At 43.3% G+C, this 24652-nt stretch overlaps 1 protein-coding gene across 1 annotated transcript in view; it reads right to left on the bottom strand.

Moving 5' to 3' along the window:
- Nucleotides 1-24652, bottom strand: part of LOC145395654 (glutamate receptor-like) — an 85144-nt gene that overhangs the window by 33233 nt on the left and 27259 nt on the right. The window contains exons 3-6 of the mRNA XM_080269220.1: nt 9983-10105; nt 8800-9020; nt 6646-6804; nt 4576-4680 (exon numbers count right to left, since the gene is read on the bottom strand). Of these exons, the coding sequence (XP_080125346.1) occupies nt 4576-4680; nt 6646-6804; nt 8800-9020; nt 9983-10105 (608 nt within the window). The remainder of the gene's footprint in view (nt 1-4575; nt 4681-6645; nt 6805-8799; nt 9021-9982; nt 10106-24652) is intronic.

Here is a 24652-nt window from a genome sequence, read left to right as displayed (position 1 = left end):
CCTAGACAGTGTAAGAATACACTCTGAAGAACCAACGCCTGAAGATAAAATAACTTAAGATTTGTATAACCAGTCTGTGGAATTTAGAGATGGACAGTATTGGGCTGGATTACCATGGAAACAAAACCATTTGGAGTTACCAAGAAATTACCATGCAGCTAAGACTAAATTAAATTCTCTTCTAAAAAAGCTGCGAGACAAACCAGAACATCTATCCATATCTGATAATATTATGAAAGATCAACTGAAGAATAAATTTAGAGAAGAGGTAGAATTCCCTATTGACCATAAAGATGGACTTTATTTACCACATCATGCTGTAAGCAAGGTTTCAGGAACAACTCCCAGAAGGATAGTTTTTAATTATAGTATTAAAGTGTCCACAGGATAAACTAGCTTGAACGACTGCCTATACCATGAACCTAAACTAACAGAGAAGTTGGAGAATATGTTACTAAGATTAGAAAGAAACCTTATGCTTATTCAGCAGACATTAGTAAGGTTTTCTTTGAACAGGAATGAGAGAAAGGATAGGATGTTTACAAAAATCCTCTGGTCTCAAGACCCTCAAAATGAGGGTAGTCCATTGGAAACTTACTGTTTCCGATCGGTGCTCTTTGGCTCTTCTGCTAGTCCTTTCCTACTTTGCAACACTTTTAAGCATAATTTTGAAAATGCCAAATGCCCAGAAATAGGGCAGGCTTTCTATATGGATAATTTACAAGGTGCTGCTGAAACAAAGACGGAAGCATTGAAGGCTTATGAAGTTGCCAATTCTTAATGTGGGAAGGCAAATTTGCCATTAAAGAGCTGGAATATAAATTCACCGTTTTTATGGAATAAAATACGAGATTACTATCCAAATAATGACATTCACAAAACTCCAAATGTGTTGGGTCTTAACTGTGATACAAGAGTGATGAAATAAGTTTGAAATTAAGTACTTTGATGTCACTCTTACCGGAAGTCCTTGACCCGTTAGGATTGGTCAGTCCTATAGTTATTGGGGGCAAATGTTTAGTGCAAGAGGCTTGGCGAGAAAAGTTGGACTGTGATACCGAATTAGGTGATGCATATTTTGAACAATGGGAACAGATTAGAAAGGAATTTAAAATAGACATCAAGCATATGTATTCCTGGGCAGATAAACAGCAGTGAGAAGTCACATTTGCACATATTTTGCGATGCTTCTCTAAGGACATACGGAGCAATAGCTTGTTTTGCAACAGGAGATGATAGTATGATTTTTATGTCCAAAGCCAGAGTTGCACCAACTAAAGGAAGAATCCTGCCTCAAATGGAATTAGTTTCCATAGCAGTAGGAAATAATTGGCCAGGTGTTTAACCACTACTCTTGATATTCAGTTTGAGGATATTTACATATGGACTGACAGTGAGATATATTTTTACTGGATAGGAATGGAAGACAGTAAAATTCCTTTCGTCCGCAATAGAGTAAAGACCATCAGAGAACTGTCTGCCCAATTTAAAGTTATGCATGTATCCTCCAAGCAAAACCCAGCTGACCTGCTCTCGAGAGACTCTACAGTAAAGAGACTAATCAAAGATGACTTATGGTTTAAGGGTCCTAAACGGTTACTTACTAAGGAATGGTTTGAGCAGAAACAGTATATCATTGTTGACGTTTGTGTTGTAAACTTGGACCCTGTAGTACCTGAGCCAGATGTACAATAATAGAAATCAGTAGATTTTCATCAATACGACAACTCAACAATACTAAAATAGTTGCAAAATTTTTGAACAAGAAAGTGGGGTCTGAGAAGCTTGATTTCATGGAATATAGGCTGAAAAAGCATTAAGAGACATATTACGGAGAGATTTTTGATATTTTATGCCAAGGTACTCGCAGCAATAATAAGCTATCTATCTATCTATTGCCAGACGCCTCAATCCCGTTTGGGGTGGCCACAAACAAATCGCCTCCAAGTCGCCCTGTTCCCCGCCATTTCACTGCCCTGCTCCCAACTCACACCCCCCTCTCTCATATACCTCTCCACCCCATCCCTCCACCTCATCCTCGGCCTCCCCCTCCCTCTTCCCCCCTCCACCTCACTCACATACACTCTCTTTGTCAGTCTTTCACCCTCCATCCTCTCCACATGGCCAAACCACATCAGTGTGTTCCTCATAACGCTTCCTATCACATCCACATCAACACTACAACGCTCTTTTATATCCTCATTCGTCAGCCTGTCTCTCCACGTGACTCCACAGGCTCATCTTAAATAACTCATTTCCACTGCTCTCACTCTTGAATTGTGTCCTTCCAGTAATGTCCAAGCTTCACTTCCGTACGTTAGAGTTGGTATCACAATACTTTCATGTAGTAACTTTTTCACTTCCATGCTCACTTCCCTGTTTCTTATCACTGCTTTCAAAGAACCAGCAACCTTTCTTCCCTGCTGTACCCTTTCAAGTACTTCACCCTCCAAACCTCCATCCTTACTCATCACACTACCCAAGTACTTAAACGTACTCACATTTTCCAATTCCTCACCATACAACCTCGCTGTACATTCACTAACTTCACCTCCCTCAAAGACCATCACTTTACTCTTCCCTACATTCACCTTTAGATTCCGTTTCTTACACACTCTCTCAAACTCATCCACCAAGCCTTGCAGCTCCCCTTCGTCTTCACTCAACAACACAGTATCATCTGCAAACAACAGTACAGGGAGTTTCCAAACACTATCCTCTCTCACCAGGGCTACTCCAACATCCACTACCCTGCCTTGTACCTCTTTTATTACCCCATCCATGTACAGATTGAACAACCATGGAGACATGACACATCCCTGTTTCAAACCAACTTTCAAAGAGAAAAATTCACTTAGTTCACCATCCACACGCACTGCAGCCTTCGCACCATCGTACATACTCTTCACAGCATTCAACAACTTCCCATCTACTCCATATATTCTTAACACTTTCCACAATCCTTGTCTATCCACCCTGTCATATGCTTTCTCCAAATCCATGAAAGCCGCATACAAATTCTTTCCCTTCTCTAGAAACTTTTCCAGTAAAGATCTAAGAATGACTATCTGATCTACACAACCTCTTCCCTTCCTAAAGCCTCCCTGTTCTTCTCCAACTAATTTCTCTGTTCTTTCTCTAACTCTGTCTATAAGTATCTACCATACACTTTTCCTATTATACTAAGAAGACAAATGCCCCTATGATTACCACACACTTCTTTTTCCCCTTTTCCTTTGTACAAGGGAATAATTATACCCGACTTCCAATCCTCCGGGACTCTACCTTCCTCCCAGGCCAATCTGCACATCTTCCACATCCATTCTACTACTATCTCTCCCCCATGCTTCAACATTTCACCATACACTCCATCAATTCCTGGGGCTTTCCCCGATTTAACTTTCTTCATTGCTTCCACAACTTCTATCCTACTGATTTCTTCCTGTCTTCTCACCTCCCTCCTTCTCCCAGCCATTCCCCAGCCACTTATACTCGCATTACTTCCATCCTCTACGTTCAACAATTCCTTAAAGTGTTCTCTCCATCTGCTCACTTTTTCTCCCTTCTCCACTAGTAATCTACCATTTTTATCTTTCACTCCCCTGCTAACTTCACTTCCACCCTGTCTTACTCTTTTCACTTCTCTCCAGAACATTTTCTTACAGTCCCTCCACTTTACACTCAAATTCCTTCCAAATTCCTCATCCATGGACTGAAAGGGTCTAATTAGATGCCGTTGCAGAATAGTAAAGGCTGATTTGCTTCTCCAAACTAGACATCCTATATTGCTACCCAAGAATGACTATTTTTTACAGCTAATTGTTAAGGAAGCCTTTGAGTTAACCCTTCACGGAGGTGTGCCACAGACTTTGGCCCAAATCCGAGGAAGGTATTGGATCCCTAAGGGCAGACAGGTTGCAAAGAAGTATCTCAAGAGGTGTATTATATGTAGGAGGTATGAACAACGACCATATGAGTATCCAGGACCACCTGCATCACCAAAGGATAGGGTAAATGTAATTCGGCCGTTCAAAGTGGAGTTGATTACACAGGGGCTATAACTGTTACGGGTGAGGGAACACCCCATAAGGTGTACGTATGTTCGTTTACTTGCACCTACACTAGGGCAGTCCATCTAGAAACGGCAGAACATTCAAGTTCATTGACATTTCTGAATTTATTTAGAATTTTTGCAGCTAGGGTCTTGTCCGCATAAATTAATATATGACAATAGAATCATTTTCATTGGAGCATCACCTCTACTTATAAATATAATGAATGACCCAAAGGTTAAGTCGACGCTGGGAATCCGAAATTGTACTTAGCTGTTCATAGCTCCTAGAGCACCATGGCAAAATGGATTTACAGAACGAATGATTGGTACTGTGAAGAAGTGCCTTAGGAAAACCTTACGCAAAACTAAGATCACCAGAGAGGAGCCGAGAACAGTAATAACTGCAATTATTGAGGCTAGGATTAATGGTAGTCCGTTAACCTATCTGGATGATATTAGCATACCAATTGAGGCTTTAACATCAGCTCATATATCGTATGGCAGAAAGATCCATCCTGTGCCTTGCGTGGATATCCAGGAGGAAGTAGATGATCCCACGTAGAGAATAATGGACTAGGACAACATCTGGGTGAGGGATATCAATATCTGAAAAAAGTGCTGGACACCTGGAATAGACAATGTGGTGAAGATTATCTTTTGAGCCTAAGAGAGAGATTCTATGGGGCTCAGGCTGCCAGCAACAAGTCTGTCATAAACATAGGTGTGGTCTTAGTAAAAACAGAACAACCAAGATCTCAGTGCCCATTAGCTAAAGTGATCTCCACGCACCCAGATTCAGAGGGGGTGCTGAGACTTGTAAAAATAAAATGTAGGGGACACACTATTATAAAAACTATTGATAAACTGGTACCCCTTAAGTTAACGGCTACCCCGGGCACAGTGGATGGTGGAAAACAATTGGGTCAAGATGGCGACCTAGAAGGGCCGCAGCCCAGGGTTTTTGAGACCTATGGAGAGAACTCCTGGGTATGGATTACGTTACATGATACAGCGTATCATTTTACGCCCGGCCCCAAAACTGTGGGAAATATTTTCCTCCAGAACAGCACACTTTACCTTGTCTCTGGTTAAAAGCAGAGGAAAACATGGAGAACTTTAATAACTAATTCAAGCGGTTATATAACTCAGAGATTACATTCTCTTCAATAATTTTTATTATTAATAAATTAAATGCTACTGCATTTAACCTTTGTGGCCAACTATACTGTAAAGACATGTACACCCGGCAACAGTTCCGCCTGGGCCCCCCAGTATCGAGATATAGTAGATGTGGCAGAAGTGTGTGTGTTTGTTCGTTTGTACATGCTCGAAAAATGTTCGGATCGTCAACTCTCTCACTCCATTGTGAACGTGAATCGGCCTTTGTCAGCAGTTTTAATTAAAAGACAAATCCTCTTTAATCTGTGCTGATAATGCTATATACTGATTACTTAATGACCTGAGAGAGAGAGAGAGAGAGAGAAAGAGAGAGGGGGGGGGAATAAGTTATGGAGGATATCCAATCATCGTGGAATATATTGTAACGGGTAGCAATGCAACAATATTTCATTTTTTTTTATTGTTGTTAGGAATACAAAGTGTCAGTAACCTGAAACGATCCACAATAATGACTGGGAAAACTATTATCATGTCCAATACAAACAGCCTAGCTGTTCGTCCCCCCCAACTCCGACCCACCTACCGTCCTGACCTCCCGTCTCTCCCCCATAACCACACACCGCCATCTATGGAGTGAACTCAAAGGCCGAATCACGTTCACAATGGAGTGAGATAGTTGACGATCCGAACATTTTTCGAGCATGTACAGAAGAACAAACACACACACTGCTGCCACATCTACTATATTTCGCTACTGGGGGTCCCAGGCGGAACTGTTGCCGGGTGTACATACTTTGGAAATTTCCCTTGACATAACAGTGCCTGCATGGTGAGTATGAAATGCCTCACGTGAAAAACGAATTAGGGTTTAATACATATTTAATAGATAATGGGAACATTTGGTTTTAGTTTTAATTAAAACTATGATTAAGTTAGATTCACCTTGTATATATCATGAAGTAATTTAACTGTACTTAGCATTGTAATTAATAAATAGCTGGCACCTCTTCAGTCCTATGAGGGACCAGAGACTCGCTGTGCTCACACACTCTGCTACCAAAGCCCGTTGAATTTGCACACTGCATAATGCGCACCTAGGGACGCTTGGATGCCCAGGCAACCGACGGAAGCAGGCTCGTCGTCATCTGTTGTTCGACTCTTTCTAGCTAAGTAACCTTTGCGATTTGGCCAAATCAATGGGGAATTAGCAAGGAGATAGGAGAATAATAACTAGGTGTGCTGGAATATCAATTATACCTAAACCTCCTAAGAGACTTATGTTAATTTACTTAAAGTCGTGTTAGACTAACACTCGTCAGATAAAGGAGTGTATATATATAATTTCTGACTCCTGGTATTTTCTCTGTAAAGCCCCGTCTACCTTTGCCACCTGGCTTATACCACAGCATCAGGAAATCTGATAATACTGATAAAAAGTGCAAATACCAAGCAGGAAATAAACACAGACTCACGAGAATCCCATAGCTTCAGCGATGATTTCAAACAGCGTGAACGTGGGATCTGTAACAATGACCCTCTTGCCCCCAGGTGCCTCAGGGTCATGCACCACTGTTGTCTTGGTTGACGGAATCATCACTCGAGCCACGCGTAGGGTCGGCCTTCCAGCAATACTGTTAAGAAAAGCGATATCATACTTCCCAAGGGAAAGAAAAACATTGACAAAGGTATGAACATTTAACCATTTTCTCTTTGGTCTGGAACTTTGGAGAAAAAAATCACAGAACGAGACAGGAGGTCTTTACCTATACAAAACAAACTTTTTCTCTTTTTTGTGAAACTTATTGCAAATCACGAACCAACACATCATAATCTTAACAATATTTTTACGTGTTTCTTTCTCTTTCACTCATCTTAAATGTTGGGACCAACTGCCTAGCCCTGGGCTCCTACGCTCCTCATAGGGCAATGTAGGATTGGATGATGGATGGATGGATTCTTCTCTTGAAAAATAATTGACATGGATAAAAACACATTCCAACATATATGAACAGCAAAAACCACAGCAACATGTTGCATGTCAAAGCTATCATGGCAATAATAACTGAGCGAAATAATAGCAGTCAGTATCTACTAGTCTTGCTGGTCATGTGTCCGAGTCTGCGGGACCTACGTAAGGGATTCCTTCATCGGCATAAGGGGGCAGATGGTGCCTACTGTCTGTCCACGATGCTTGGTGGAGCCTCTAGCGACTATACTTATGTTTTTAGTTTTCTGCAGGAGGCGGGCCTCATTTCTCTTTTATAAGTAACTGATATTTTATAAACTATTTTTTGGTTATTTTCTGTTTTTTATTTCTACTAACAGGTATTAACTATATTTTGATTACGCACTTTATATTTCCTGCATCATTTACTGTGTTGTCCGGTGGCATATGACCCTGGCAGTTGCGCCGCCAGAGTTTACTTATATTCAATCAGTCAATCAATCAATATCTCACCCAAATATAAACATATTGCAGATAAGTCACTGGCATGAAATTCTTACCAATATCCCTTTCCTCCAACAATCATCAGGGAAAAGTCACTCTAAAGATATACAGACCTCAGATTATTACCTCTAATTTGTAAAATTTCTCCGAGAAAGGTAGCTAACCGATACATATAAACACTACCAATATCTCTTTCCTGTCAAACTTATCCGGGGAAAAGCAGTGACACTGATATGAAGACCTTACATCTGTATGAAACCTACAAGGAAGTGATGTGGACCAATTCTGCTTGCTCAGTACGGGTATATAAATAGCACTCAGACTCACTTTTTTTCTGAGAAACGGGAGACGATCTTAATGACATACAGCAAACCCTAGGTTGGATTATTTTAGATGGCAACATAATTAATGTATCCCATTCAGAATTGCTTGATATTGCCTTAAAATACAGAGAAACGCTGGATCTGAGCATTCTTGGATCTGGGAAACCCCCCAAATCTGAATAAGACTTGGTAAGACCTTGTCAGTGCTTCATACACGTGAGTCTTTCCAAATGTCATATTTATTATATTCACACTATTTGAAGATGGCGATTGTAAGAACCTCAGGAAAGTGTTTTTGAAAAATTTGTATAAAATCTTTCCTGGCCCCTTTATCCCCCAAAATCTTTCACTGAACAAGATGTTCTGAATGTAACATGAACAGAATATGTCAACTGGCTGAGGTTGTAATTTTAGTACTGACTCACCTCTTAAAAAATCACTGGCAGTAGTCTAAACTCTATATCTTACATGTGAAACTTATCAGGGAAGAAGGATGTGTATGAAGTGAGGGTTAGACCATGTGAGGAAGACCAGACCCCAACCAGCTTTGGTTTGGCTCCGGAGGGTAAGTATGGCAGTTCCACGTAGACATTACACCTGGCAACAGCAGTGATGGGTAAGGCTTTTTGGTTATGACGGGAATTTATTGGTGGTATATGAAACTACGATGACTGATTTTTCTGGCGAATGAGTAAAGTGGGTGGAAGGGAAACAAAAAAATGTGTTTATATGTATATAACCTACTACTGGACGGGGCACATACTTATATACATTTAGTTCAGTGTCCTCCTGGTCGTGACATAAAATTATGAGCTGTAATAGCACATAGTAAACACTCTCATGGTTTTCTCAACATTATATTCGGTGTATCTTTGAAGTGGAGTAGCATGGAGTTGGTCGTGGCAAGAGTATGGCGGAGGTCCTGGAGATGAAAGAACTGAATATGGGTGAGGACTAGAAGCCTTGTTGACCACACTAAGAGTCGACCTTCTAGGGACCACTTGGCGAAGGCTCTGAGGAAATCTGCGTCGTCACTCATCAGCACCACCACCACGGACCTAGATACCCGCTCCAGCTGGAAATGTTATGGTAAGATTATCCGAGTGTCCTTCCCTCCTAAAGGAAGGTACAAAATACTAAGTACCTGCCATTGTACTGGATAGACTGGGAGGCTAGAATAATATAATTAATGGATTCCATTAGTATATTTTGTTTGACAAAATTAGAGTATAAAATTTGGAAGAAAGAAAATTACACTATATTGGATTTGCAAGGCACTACAAAGAAATGAGCCAAAGCAATTTTGGGAATGTGGTCCCTTAGTGTTTCACTGGCAACTCTGGCTTAGCCAGGAGTGTGGTGCACTGAAAGAAGAAAGTGAACCTTGCCCCTGATGCCCAGTGCATTGCTGTGATATGATCAATGACCTGAAAATGACTGGACCTCAAGATGAAATGCGAGGAAGAAGTAATTTATCTATACAACTGGTATGCCTGTTCCCTGTGTGCCTGCGGTTGTAGTGTATTATGATAGTATACCGGCAGTGAGGCTAGTGCCAGAGGGTTCCATATCCAAATAACAAATTAGGATCTAGAAGACTGTGCTCGAATACTGTACATGTGTGATCTACTGGGTCTGTACTTTCTTCATCACCTCTAGACATGACGCAGTCATAGGTAAAGTTGGATTAACTGAGACTGTTTCTTTCTCCTAGAAATTTCAACCACATAAAGAAGACTGGCTTGGTTGAGTGTATAAGGGGGGACCATTAGACACCCAAGAAATGTAGACTGTGTCGGCCAAGTCTTTCGCCATATATTTACTACCTTCCCCGGGCCCTGTGGGAAATGCTTCATCGGTCATGAATTACTCTGTAATTTATAAGTTCTTAAAAAATGGACTTCAGGATTAAGGGACTACAAAGGTTACTGTCGAAGATGTTGCATAATAGTGTCCATCAGGTAAAACCTTACAGTTGCAAACAAGACACACAGCCGTTCATAACTATAAAAAAAAGTGTATGGATGTATGACTCACCCTGCGAGCCTGAACGATGACCCTGGAGATGTGATCCTGTGTTGTATTAGCATCCTTGGCGACCCCATTCACCTCTAACACACTGAGACCCCAGGACGTGCCTAGCTCAGCCAAATCACCAAGCTGTTAGTAGGTATCGTTATATGGATGTATATATTAACCACTTTAATGACGTCAGTAATCAGAAGGAAGAGGACAACAAGCACTGACGTGAACAGCATCTTTATTACAAGCGTTTCAACATTTAAAATGTCATCATCAGTGATTAAAAAAAGGGAAACAAAAAGTCAAGTCAAGACACTAAAAATCAGTCAATATACTGTGTAAGTGATAAAACACAGACACACGATTTGAATACGAAGAAATTAAAAAAGGTCTCAGTGCACACAGCTCGTGAATTCCACATCTTTTAGTCATGGATATTTGGTGAAATCTCGTGTACACCAGTATTCACCAGATTTCTACATCTTTTCCACGTGGAAACTTAGCTGAGAAGATCTCGTGTAAAGCTGAATGAAGAATTCATGTGAAATCTCTCAGAATAGTATGAGATGTATATGAGGTGGTAGAATTCACATGAAATAGATTAGTTCCGATTGTGATATTCTGTATATAGCAGTGACGTGAGTTTATGCCTTTTTTGGTATATATGAAAGTAATTATGTAGCCTGCCTATTAGCACTTTATAATATTTATTGATTGGAAATTAAGATACATACTTACATATATATATATATATATATATATATATATATATATATATATATATATATATATATATATATATATATATATATATATATATATATATATATATATATATATAAGGATATTCCCAACATTGTCGTTTCTATTGCTCTTTAGGAATATCTTTGAGGGACAGAAAAACATCATCTTTGGTATTTGATCGTCATCCCCGAGCTAGGCAACTATGGCCATATAGCCCCACTAAGTTACAGGAGCGCGCTACCAATCCCCCCAACGCGTACCCATGAGAGGCTCGAACTCCCAACCTCGCGATTGCGAGTCGGACGCTCTACCTCTGAGCCACCGCACCCTCTTCATCTTTGGTGAGAGAGCAGACTAAATTAGTAAAAGATATTATAGAACTTATAAAAGAACAGAAATAGAAGTGGGCAAGTCATGCTGCTGCTGCTGCTGATGATGATGATGATATAGATATATATATATCATCATCAGCCATTTAGTGTCCTGAACAAAGGCCTCCCCAAACCTTCTCCACGAATTCCGTATTTGACAGACAGACAGACAGACAGAGTGAAATGGTTGTAGATAATTCGTTACCTAAAATGATCATCTCTTAATAAAGCGATATGATAGTACAGTAGATATTCATGATATTCAAAGTAATACTTTTTATGTGCTTATTAAACATTTTATTTATTATTATTATTATTATCTTTAACGAATGTGAAATATGGATCACCAATATCAACGTAAACAACATGCCTCAAACAAAGTGTTGGCATGTTCGTACAATCTAGCTATACCTTCTCGCTAGATATAGAGGACTTGACTTTGATCATGTATAAATATTTACTTTTTACATCTAATGACGTTCTATATGTGTTATAGTTATTTGAGCTATTTTAAATGATATTTTAATATCTGTGGCATTATCCTAGATATTTTGCCATTCCATCTTGCTACCTATAGCGAAGTTTGAGTATTTTCAATGGTAACCTTGCACAAACATTCAAACCCCTCATTTACCATACGTACAAAGGCACAAGCTTTGAGGGAAGGTAGGATTTTTGTAGTACTCTATCAATTTTCAGTATCAAAAGTTAAACATATATAAGCTTTAGGTATAAGGACTAGTGTGTTGAAGAAATTTGCCTTAACCCGCAGCATCCCGTCGACGTGAATTAACGTCCACACGTTTTGTCACTGCCAATCCCGTTGACGTTCATAAACGCGAATCAATTGCAAGGTCCCCAATTTACACAATTTTCAATTTTCGCAAGTGATTTTTGGTATGTATACACGGGACACCTTCCTCTACAAGATGCCTGGCAGGGACAATGCCTTACCCAGCATGACCTCCCCCCCCAGCACGCCATTGTTTCATCAATTCACCTATTACCAATGACCTGGCCAGTAAAGCCACGTCATGCCACGGTACGAAATTCAGGGCCAGAGTGATTCCCCAGTCGATGACAATGTGGAGGCCAAATATTACATAGCATTAGAGGAAGAAATAGTCAGAAATAATGAACAGGTAATGTCGCCAAAAAAGGTCAGGTATGTTGATGTGTTTCATGAGTGAAACAATGCATATATTGCCTATATTACTGTGTGAAAACCAATATTCTCTCATACTACATATAAATTCGTACCAAATAAATAAATAAATACCGTTCATGGGTGGTGTGGAATGGTTACACTCCCATAGAACTCGTTTTCTTTGGAGCCAGCCTGATAGAAAACACAGTAAGGTGAGGAGGTACTGCTACCTGTTTCGAGTATTTTAAACCCCAGGTGAGCGATTTCTCTATGATTTTTCAATGTTTCTCACCAAAAGCGGAGGTTTGAGCCAAAAAAATTTTTTTCCAAAAATGGTTGGGATTGGAGGGAGTCAGTGGTGGAAAAGTGGTCGGGATGAGGCGGATTAAATAAACTATTCAACCACACAGGCTCGGTCTAAATACCCTAGCCTATCCGCATGATGTATAGGGCCTAGGCTAGCCTTTAGGCTAGGCATTAATTCTGTCAGGTGCCTGTATAGTGCTAATTTAGGTAGTATTACATTTCGTTTAGTCACACCCTAGGGGAATTCCAGCCTTTCCAATGATATTTACTCCTCAGCTTAGGGGGGGTTTCATATATGACATTTTTCTCGCAAATATGTCCTTTAGGTGTTTTTGTTCGTGCAGTAACAACTCACTGTATAGTCATGGCTTGGGGAGGGTGACGTTAGCCCGTCCCTGCCCTCAAATTTATGAGCTTTCACAGTTAATGTAGGTTAGGTTGAGGATTAAATTTGGTTGGATTAGGTCTGATTTGGTAGGTTAGGTTAGATTAAAAAGCACTTTGTTCGATTTTAATTCCTTTTTTTTTATTTTGTACTCGTATATGTCTTCAACCACATACAGGGATTAGGCCACGTTAGGTTAGGTAAGATGCTTTTGCAGTTAATGTAGGTTAGGTTGGGGGTTAAATTTTGTTGGATTAGGTCTGGTTTGGTAGGTTAGGTTAGTTTAAATAACCCGATAGCTGCTACGTACAGTCTCCAGCAAAAGTAAAGCGACCGACTCGACGAGAAGGTTGGTATATGTGGCACCGCCGCACCCCCAGTTTCACTCCCCCCCTCCCTCGTTCCCATTCATTCGTCTACTCTCAACCCTTCCCACATCCAAGGGCCTACTCGCATTGTCTCAACCACTCTTCCATCATCGATTTGTCTTTGGAAATAATGGTTTTGTTATGATAACGAATAAAAACACATTACACAGTATTTTACTCCATACCAAATTTATACACAACGATCTGAACGCAGGGTAATATAAAATAGTAATACTGTATATTCGTATGACAGTGAGGTCTGTAATCATAGTTTATTTTAACGGTTGTATCCAGTCAGTGTGTAACATTAAACAGTCGGAAGCTATAAGTAGATGTTTGTAGTGGTCGGTGGTGTGTGTGTGGGGAGGGGGGGACTGGACATCACACGTTGTGGTGGCATGGGGAAAGGGAGATGGACCCATGGTCGACGGCTCTTTCCAGGGTGGATAGTGTGTGTGTGTGTGTGTGTGTGTGTGTGTGTGTGTGTGTGTGTGTGTGTGTGTGTTTTCCACCAATGCTCATAAACACATCTTTATTATCACCATGAAGTGTGCATTACAATATTGTCCACTGCATCATATAACAGTGATATTTAGAGTTTAACGATATGGCAAATAAGCATTTAATGATCAGTACACAGTAAGACCTTATTTTCTGAATGTTATTCAGACAGATATGTAGTGCAGTATCAGATTATAATACATTAGTTTGAACGTAGCCTTCAACTCTGCAGGGTAAGTCAGGCTAAAACACCGGATCTCTAGTAAAACATTCACTATTGTCACTATACCACATGTTATTGTAGGGCAACTGGAACAGGGCGATAGCAAAGGTGGTGGGTGGTCCTACTCGGTGTTAACAGGGTTACCTTTTCACTCCCCTAGTTACACACCTTCCAGTATCATATAAATCCAATGTCCGACCCCGTTGTTTCATATCGTTTGAAAATGTGTTCTTAAATATACCGATAGTCAGTTAGTCTTCCTTGTTAAATATTTGCGAAACCAAAACCGTTTGTCCATTTTAACATCCTTCCCTCTCTGAGGCAGCTGACGTTTCGGCTGACAATATTTAATGGGAAAAACCATGGCTACACAGAGATATAGGAAAGTAGTAAGGGTATGTCCACACCAAGGTTATGTAACCTACTTAACAGTAACATGTTACAGTAACAAGCTTAGGCGAAGTTACTGCACGTTCCAAAACACTGTCAGGAACATTATCGCACACCCAGTGGTAGCTGTGGCCTGGTTACAGAACTCCATAAATGTTCTGGAACTGTTTCAAAACGTGCCATAACATGTTACTGTAACCTTGTTCCGTAACACAAAGTTACGGAATATTCGGCAGTGTGGACATACCCTTACAGACATGGGACACAAGTTGAAGAGGAAATAATCATAAGCTTAACCTGACCACTACGCCTATTACGTTTTTTATAAGTAACACTGACCAGTGTGAACTGTAACTCGTCAAACCTTTGTTGAAAACGTTCTCACTGAAAACGAATAAACTGAATTATCTGTTGTATGGCACGATAATGTTTATCAGCGTAAGCTGCAATCGAGACAAGATTGTTTGGTTACCATGCAGATCATCCATTCGGCCAATTCAGTTACTGGTTACCTTTTTCGAAATACGTCGTGTTATAAATGTGTGAATCGCAAATTACACCTTATTGCAGTTATAACTATATAAGGTGGTGGCGGGTCTCTTGCTGCAGTGAGTGGTGATAAGTGGCTGAGGCAAGGGGTGGAGGGGGTTGGTTGTATGCAGTGCCGGATTAACCAAGCTGTGGCTTGGTAGGCAATGCAGACTGTTGGCCTGCAACATACAGATCTCTTTTTTCCGTTACTACCATTGAAATTTTGGCATGACCTATAATGGCCTTTTGTGACGGCCTGATGAGTGATGGCCTGATGGGTGATGGCCTTTATTTGGACGCCCAAAGCATATATTTATTTGCTCTGGAAGTCTGGATGGCCTGTGACAGGCCATGGCCTGGTAGGCAGTTGCCTGGCTGTATGGTGTACGCGGGGTCAGCACACCACACGACTCTACTGTTGGCTGTCCTGTGTATGAAACTGACCTTGATACTTATACTACCATCAGTAGCAATGAATAGCATCTAAGTATTGACTGATCTTTGGTAATGCCAGCAACCTCGTCATGGCCTCGGCTTGATCAGCTTAGTTTGTTTAACCACCAGACAAGCTGTCACTCAGTCCCTGTTGCCCAGTGTTATCCGATATCATGTATTAAGACATCAATAACCCAGATAATACTGATCATGTGTTTTACTTATCAGCAACACTTTGTTATTATCACACATGGGGTATTAGTTGTAACTAATGTTATTGACCTATACTAGAGTTTGTAAAGTAACAGTGATTACGTCCAGTAAGGGATGGAGCACACGACTGACCACTACAAACATACAGCTTCCGACTGTTGAATGTTACACACTGACTGGGTAGAACGTTCAAAATGATAAACTGTATCATTACAGACCTCACTGTAACACGTATATATTTTACTGTTTTATATTACTCTGCATTCAGATCGTGGTGTATAAATAACTTTACTGTGGAGTAAAATACTGTGTAATGTGTTTTTATTCATTATCAAAACCATTATTTCCCAAGACAAATGGATCATGGAAGAGTGGTTGAGAATGCGTGTAGGCCCTTGGATGTGGGGAGGGTTTAGGGTAGACGAATGAATGGGAACATGGGAGGGGGGGGTGAAATGGGGGTGCGGCGTTGCCACATATACCAACCTGCTCGTCAAGCTGGTCACTCTACTTTTGCTGGAGACTGTACATCATTTGAAAAATAGCATGCAACTGTACCCCCTCCACAATATGTCTACCCCCGATGTATATATGTCCCCCCCCAATGCATACATGCCCCTACTAAATTTGCTAGGTCAGCATGCTCTCCCACGCCTGAAGACGGCGTTATTGCATCAGTTCTTAGCAGACAGCTGACACGGGTAGACTGTTTTACTGTGAGCTTGTAATAAACTCCTTATCTAGCTGTTTGTACACGGAGTTTCTATCACCAAAGTATTGCAAGTTACATTTGGTAGCAGCGGTGTTTCGAACCATCACATTCTGACCGCCTCCTTGGATTTTTAGTGATACAACAAGATACACGACGCCTCGCATCTGCCAGCCTCGCCCCTCCTCCGTGCCTCTATACCTTGGCTGTGCTTTTCGAGTGTACCATTTTTCTCACCGGTGCTCACCTCTCAAACCACCGCACCCATACACCTTGTTCCTGACCGCATGTGTCGCCGTCGCCGACCTACGCACCTGTTGCACCTGTTCCCAGCACCTGTTCCGGACTCATCATAGCTCCTGCCCCCACGGTGCCACTTATCACTGTCTGCCCGCTGCCTGCCCACCACCATTCTCTGCATTTGCAATTCACCAGCTCTACACCTGCCTTGCGCCGACATCTGCCTCACCACCCACCACCGGCCTCCGCCGTCGCCCACATCTGGTCTGCATTACGGAGCCTCCTAAGACCGCCACTCCCTGCCGGTGATTCATCGCGGCGTCTCCTCTCCTCTCCGCCCAGCTGTCTCTCCCCCACAGCCCAGCCCCGCCCAGCCCCGCCCAGCCCCGCCCCGCCCCGCCCCGCCCCAGCCCAGCTACGCCCGCCACCCTGCACGTCATACCTCTCGACACTCCCGTTTCTACTGTGTAACTATAGTATATCTTTCCTTTCTCTAGAGATTATCCTCGATTTTCTCTACAGATTGGTTATTGTAAATATTCCATCTCATTTCCATTACCCCGTTTTCATCTTCACCTACGTTATTTATTATCCATCTCATCCTTCGCATTTTATTTAAACCATTCATCCCCGCACCTTCATTCATATTTTCACACCTAGTGTATTCCATTCTCTCATTGTTATTTATACATTTCCACCTACGTATCCATCTTCATCCTTTCATCTTCCATTGCCGCATTAAATGTCATACTTTCCACGTCAACTGCTTACCACCAGCCCTCTCGACCCGGAAACGTCACCTGCTCATACTCCGTCTGCCGACTCTCACACAATCACTCATTTACGAAGTGGCAAAGAGTACCACCGCCCTGTACCTGAGACTCCCGTTTCACTTCCTGCAGAATCACTTACTACCCGTCCTACCTTCGTAAATCCAGATACTTCCTCCTCTACTCCTGCCTCTACTCTCCCTTCTTCTTCCTCTACTCCTTCCACTGTCGTTACTTCTCCTGCCTCCCTTCATACCCCGTCTTCCTCGCCCTTAACTGCCACTACCTTCTCTCTCTCCCACACCTCTCCTGCCGCCACTTCTGCACTTCCAGCCATGGCCAACCCTCCACAGTCTATCTATCTCGACGATGCCAATCGTCCCAAATTTACCGGCCAGGACCCAACTTGGTCTGTCTATGATTTCCTCAGAGAAGTCGAAACTGAAATAAATAATAGACAAATTACCGAGGAATCGCTCAAAGTAGCTTACCTCCTCGGTCGCTTGCATCACGGTAAATCAGACATCGGATCCGCGATCCATGCAGGACATTTCGATAGCATTCGTACCTTTGCTGATTTTCGTACGGAACTCATCAGCCTTTGTTGCCAACATTCAAATACCGCGTCTCTCATGGGATTCATTAATCTCCTAAACCAACTAGATGAGGACTTGCGCGTCCCAGCGCAATATGCCAAGCTCCGCGAAGCTGCTGCCGCCATGAAAGCAAGTAGTAGCGAGATGCTCCAATTACTGGTAGGCACGAAATGGTTAAAAGACAAGAATGACGTTCCAATGCTTTCACTCACCAACTTTGCTGACTTAATTGGTTACCTCAGATTCCTTCACTGGCTTACTCCTAAACAGCGAGAGCTCGCCTTGGAAATCGGTTTCAATCCAGGAGATAAAATTATTCAGGTCACTAAAGCCATTCATGAAAGAACAGGTTCGAACTACACACGTCAGGGCACCACCCAACCCTTGGCCTCCTCAGTCTGTCACACCTCCACTACCCCAGACCAATCTCGCTCCCGTCCTACTACACGCGGCAGACCTGCCACACATCGCTCTCCTACTGCAGGTCGTGATCAATCTAGTGCCCGACGGAACAGACAATCTTCGATTCTTTGCTGGTACTGTGGTCATCCTGGACATCGAGCATCCAGTTGCGACTGTACATACAGACGTCCTCACTCCCAAACCAGACAGCGTACGCCTTCCCGCTCCCGTCGTCCACACTGCAAATACCACAAATCAAGCACGACTCACACCACTGAGGAATGTCGTTACCTCAACCGCCCACAGTCGGGGGAAGCGCCGCGCCCGTATCGGACCAATATCACGTAGAACCAGAAACCCAACTCCCCATTCGCCATGTAGGTCCCATAACATCCTCGGGTTTAGTCATTCTCGGAAGCAGTCATGACATACCAACATCATTCTTCTTGGACACAGGATCTATAGTAAATCTCATCTCCGAAAATTCCTTATAAATTATTCATCGCCATCACAACCACGTCAGTTTCCTAGAACCACCAGACATTCACCTATGCGGTGTTAACGGCTCAGAGTTTAAGGTTAAGGGAAGAGTCACCCTTGAAGTCAAACTCCACAGCAATTTGCCTCCTATCCTCATTGAATTTCATGTCACTAATGACTTGCAGTATCCCGCAGATGCCCTTATTGGTTTCTCCACCATGGCACAACATTCCATTGCATTATTACCTGCTTGTGGTAGTATAGACATTTCTGGATTCCCGGTTTACACTATGGAATGTCCCCGTCCTGTTCTTACGATCAAATCAGTCCTTCAATTACCTCTGTCCCTATCACTACCAAAAAGTCCAACCCAGCCCAAACCACCACTCTCATCATCTGAGAATACAGAGATCATTCCTTTACTGACTGCGAGCAAGGACATAAATTCCTCAATGTCTCCTGATACATCATCTCAGCCCTCGAACATGGCTCTTACATCCTCTCCCGACAACACTATCGCTGACTCAGACATGTCTCAGTTACCTACCTCACAGTCTGAATGATCTTCTCCAACACGCAGAGACGAAACGTGCAGTAACGAATACGTGCACAATTTTGTTACCGCATGAGTTCACCAAAGTCTCTGTTTGTGTTGCCGGTGCGAAAGAAGGAGTGGATGTACTAACCCTACCTGAGACGTGTTGTGTGAATGGCTTGACTTATGAGTCAGCGTGGTGTATAGTCTTAGAGGACAGTTTATGCTACCTGTACTTGCTCAATGTCACAAATGCTCCACTACAACTTAAAAGTGGTGTAAAGATTGGAGACTTCCTAGTATACCCAGTGGCCGTAAAGGTGTGCCTGGATTCCTCAATTCCTACTATTCAGACTGATGATACGCCAATCGGTGTATGTACTATTAACTCTACGGGATCTGCGCCGACGCATTCACCCGATATGCTCTCACATCTCACTTGCACAGATTTCCCAGAACATACGCCTCAACTCCTCGACCTTCTGACCTCGTACAGAAACGTGGTTGCCTTACCCGGTGAACCGATGGGTAGAACAGACCTTGTCAAACATACGATTGAACTACTCCCAGGAACTCAGCCGATTTACATACCAGCGTATCGATTGCCTCACAGCCAGAGAAAGCAAACAGATCAAATGGTACAGAACATGTTAGACCAGGACATTATTGAACCCTCCGTCAGTCCATGGAATAGCCCACTTTTCTTAGTACCAAAGAAGGACGGCAACTTTAGACCAGTAGTCGACTATCGTAAGGTCAATTCTGTCACCGTTCCAGACCGTTTCCCGTTACCTGTCCTCACTGATTTGCTAGAATCCCTTGGTGACAATAACGTAGTCTTTTCATCTTTAGACCTCCTCAGCGGGTACTGGCAGGTCGAAATGGAAGAGTCCTCTCGCCCAGTTACAGCCTTTAGCACCCCTTCCGGACATTTTCAGTTTAAGAGACTCCCTTTTGGTCTGAGAAATGCTCCTTCCGTGTTCATGTGACTTATCCATTCAGTCTTCAGCGGTATGATGGGACACTCTCATTTTGCTTACCTAGATGATATCATTGTTGTGAGTAAATCCATCCCTGATCATTTTACCAAACTCCAGCAAGTCTTTGAACGCCTCCAGCTCGCAGGCCTGAAAATCAATCTCAGTAAATGTGACTTCCTGCGAAAGAAAATGAAATTCCTAGGCCATGTCATAGATGCACAAGGCATTCATACTAATGAGGATAAAACTACTGCGATCCTTAACTTCCCAGAACCTACCACTACCGACGCTGTACGAAGTTTCCTGGGCCTCAGTGGCTATTATCGTCGCTATATCAGGAATTACGCGAAGATCGCCGCTCCTCTGACCCACTTACTCAAGCAAAATGTGCCCTTTATTTGGACTAACGACCAGTCACAGGCCTTCCAAAAGCTAAAGACAGCTCTTGTAAATGCCCCTGTTCTAGCGTTCCCTGATCATACCACACCCTTCCTTCTCTGTACAGACGCCTCAGGCACTGGACTTGGTGCCGTTTTGATGCAACTCGATGAAGCATCAAGGAAGCGCGTAATAGCGTATGCTAGTCGCACCCTTACAACCGCTGAACGTAACTACAGTGTCACAGATCTCGAAGCGCTAGCGATAATCTGGTCCTTGAAACATTTCAGAGATATCGTCTATGGTTATCCAGTGCATATCCAAACAGACCACCTTCCACTATGTGATTTGTTCAAGAATCGCAACCTAACAGGTAGACTAGCTAGATGGTCTATCATCATCCAGGACTTTAATCCCACTTTTCAATATGTACCAGGCAAGTTGAATGTAGTCGCAAACGCACTCTCACGTCACGTAACAGCAGCTATAACATCACTGCAGCCTGAAGTAACTGAAAATACTACACTAACGTCAGAAGTTGTTCGAAACTTTCAACGCCAAGACCCCACGTGGTCCAAAGTCATTTATTTCCTAGAATCTGGCGATGCCTCGACCTTACCTACTCTGCCAGTATTACTAGATGAGTTCATGCTAGACAATGATCTCTTGTACAGGAAAACACTGCTAACAGGCAAAGATATGCCCAATCACGAAGTACGCCAACTTGTTGTCCCCACTGCCCTGTTACCAAAGATTCTTCATATTGTTCATAATACTCCTCAAGCTTCCCATCCAGGCAAAGACCAATGCTTGCACCAAGCACGTCTCAAATACTATTGGCCAACCATGCGCCGCGATATCAATGCCCACTGTGACTCTTGCCTCTCCTGCCACCGCCACAAAGGATCAACCAGCTTACCAGCACCTCTCTTACAATACCCAATCCCATCACGACCATGGGAAACTGTCTCAATCGATCTCTTAAAACTACCTCTCACAGAATCTGGCGCTGAGTACTTGTTCGTAGCGGTCGACCACTTCTCCCGCTACTGTGTCCTCGTCCCCCTCTCCGACAAGACCGTGAAGAGCGTTGCACGTGCCTTTGTAGATCACGTAATTTGCCCATTCAGTACCCCTCATAGCATTCTTACTGACAACGGTACAGAATTCAACAATAGCCTTCTCGATGAGATCTGTCGCCACTTTCATATCAGTAAGTGCACTGTTGTGCCTAACCATCCGGCTTCCAATGGCCTTGTAGAACGCCACAACCATAAAATCTTAGATTGCCTCAGACATCTATGCTCCCATAGTTCGTCCTGGGATGACTGGATTCCCCAAGTGGCATCCTCCATCAATACGTCCATCAATGCATCCATTGCTGAATCTCCCTTCTTCGTCCTCTTTGGTTTTGACAAGGACCTCCCATACTCTCTCTTATCCTCAAAGCCAGAACCCATCTACAACATGGATGATTATGTTAAACTAAAATTGGCCAACTTCCAGACAATCCACCAGTATGTCCAATCCACTTTGGCTTCCTCTCAGGAGGACATGCTGCAGCGCCAACATAAGTCCGCCTCTCCTATCACTATCTGTGTAGGCGATCTTGTCTTTGCTCATTCCCATACGCGTTCCTCTAAGTTGGATGACAAATTTACAGGGCCCTACCGCGTCCTCACTCAACAAGGCAACAAATTTCACCTCCAGGACCTGTCCACTAGGGACACCAGATGGGTCCACGTCGATGACTTAAAGCGAGCACCCCGTGGCCTCGTGTTGGAAGAGTCACTTGCACAACCTCCTGCCCCCTCTTCCCCTCCTCCCATCCCTCAGTCTACTTTGTCTCCACCTATCCCTCAGTCTCCTTCCTCTCCATCTCCACCTGCTCATTCATCAATCAATCACTATCGGTCCAAACTGCGCTCTGCCCATCAACCTCTTCACGACCTCCCCCATTAACTCTACCCTGATTTTCTAGGTACGATGTTAGCGATCTCCCTGCTGGCAGTGCTGACCCTCCTGGGGTCTGGGTCAGGTCAGGACGATGGTGGAGTACGTCCCGGGGCCTTGGTCGGCTCGGGAGGCGAGGTAATGCTTATCGACGACATCGTCTCCTTGCGCTACGATCTTGCGCCCCTGGCCGACGTAGCCATTGCCCTACCTGCCTACGCGCACCAGCTCCACGGAATGAGGAACCATCTCACGGCCCTCATGGGGACACACAACCCGAATGAGTATCTCTATAACCTTTTCCTCCCACTCTCCTGGCAGTTGCAATACATAAGTAACAGATTCACTGAGCTCATTGACACATTTTCTTCTTCTACCTCAAACTCAACATGGATAATCTTCAACTGGCCGTTGACTCTCTCCTGTCTCAAGTCTCTACCTTGGTTCGTATCCTGGTCGATGCTATCAATGGACGTGTCACTGCCGACTTAGTACCTGTCTCAGCTCTCCGTTCTGTCCTGGAATGGGCTCACTCCACCTTCGGTCTCTCCCCAGTCCTCCCTTACTCCTCCCTTGAATATTATTATCCTGTTCTCGAAGCCACTCTTCTCACTACATACGTCGTCGTCCATATTCCTCTCCGTTCTGCCATAACCTTTACCCTTTTCCACATCATTCCCTTCCCTTTCCGTCTGAACAACTCCTTGTTACAGGTATCTGTTCCTTCAGAATATTTCCTCCTCTCCCATGATCATCTTTCCGTTGCCTTCCTTTTTTCCACAGACCTCCAGCAATGTTCCTCCCTTACTCCGACCTCTCGTCTCTGTGCTGCCCACCTTTTCGCTATCTTCCCTAGCAGTGCTACACCCTGTGAGTCTGCTTTAGTTCACAACCATTCCATCTACTCGGCTTGTTCTTTTGTCCCAGCTCCTGACCTCCTGGTCCACCATGCTCACCTCAACCATGTCCAGTACTTCTTCTTTGCTGTTCCCATCTCTGTCACAATCATGTGTCCTGGTTCTTCCGTTCGCTCCGTCCCCGCTAGTGGTCTCTACAAAGCACCTGACTATTGTACCATCAAATCAGAGTCCGTCATCACTTACGCCACTCGCTATCACCAAGCTGTTCGTAACCACTCCTATGACATCTTTCAACCCATCGACATGCCTTCAACCCTACCATCTGCCAACATTACCATCACCTCCCCTCACTTGCGCATGCTCACCTTCCTCAATGACAGTGATTTCATTATGGATCAATTTTCTCTGGCCTTCAGCCGTTCATGGGTTCATCCAACAGTTGTGTTTCCCCCTGTGGTTATCGCTTTCATAGGTTTTCTACTCATCCTCTGTGCAGTGCATTGTTGTGTCAGAAAAATGGAACGTCGACTCCAGGAAATCAGAGTCGCTACAGGCATAGTAAGCCCTACACACGACGTCGAAACTCCCCGTACTTAGTGCCCTCACATTTAGTGCCTACCATTGCCATCTAACCATTAACCAAACTGTGAACAGCACTCTGCCTACTAGAAAATGATGGTATTTCTTTCATGCATTACTCAGTGACGGTGTATCCTACAGAAAATACAAAAAAAAAAAAAAAAATGAAGGAAGAACAACAATAGAACTCTCATATCTTCTCCTTGTTTATCATGTATCAACCTATTATTGTGTACTTCCCATTATGTTTCTATATCCCTTCGACCCTTCCTGGATTTGTACCTATTAATCCTTGTATATCTTATCTGTATATATCCTTCTAATTCCCTCCCCTCAACATGGCCATGTCTCCCCTACTGCCCCTGTATCATACTTATCCCTTGTACAAACCTCCCGGTCCTGCCTTCCTACTATACTCAAACACCATTTAACTCCCGGTGTCAGGAGACACCATCTCAGCTCCCCGGGGGAGTAGTGTACCCCCTCCACAATATGTCTACCCCCGATGTATATATGTCCCCCCCCAATGCATACATGCCCCCACTAAATTTGCTAGGTCAGCATGCTCTCCCGCGCCTGAAGACGGCGT

This window comes from Coenobita brevimanus, chromosome 32, assembly GCF_032717465.1.
Source record: "Coenobita brevimanus isolate Jiangsu-jjx chromosome 32, ASM3271746v2, whole genome shotgun sequence".
NCBI lineage: Eukaryota > Metazoa > Arthropoda > Malacostraca > Decapoda > Coenobitidae > Coenobita > Coenobita brevimanus.
This window is presented reverse-complemented; position numbering and strand designations above follow the sequence as displayed.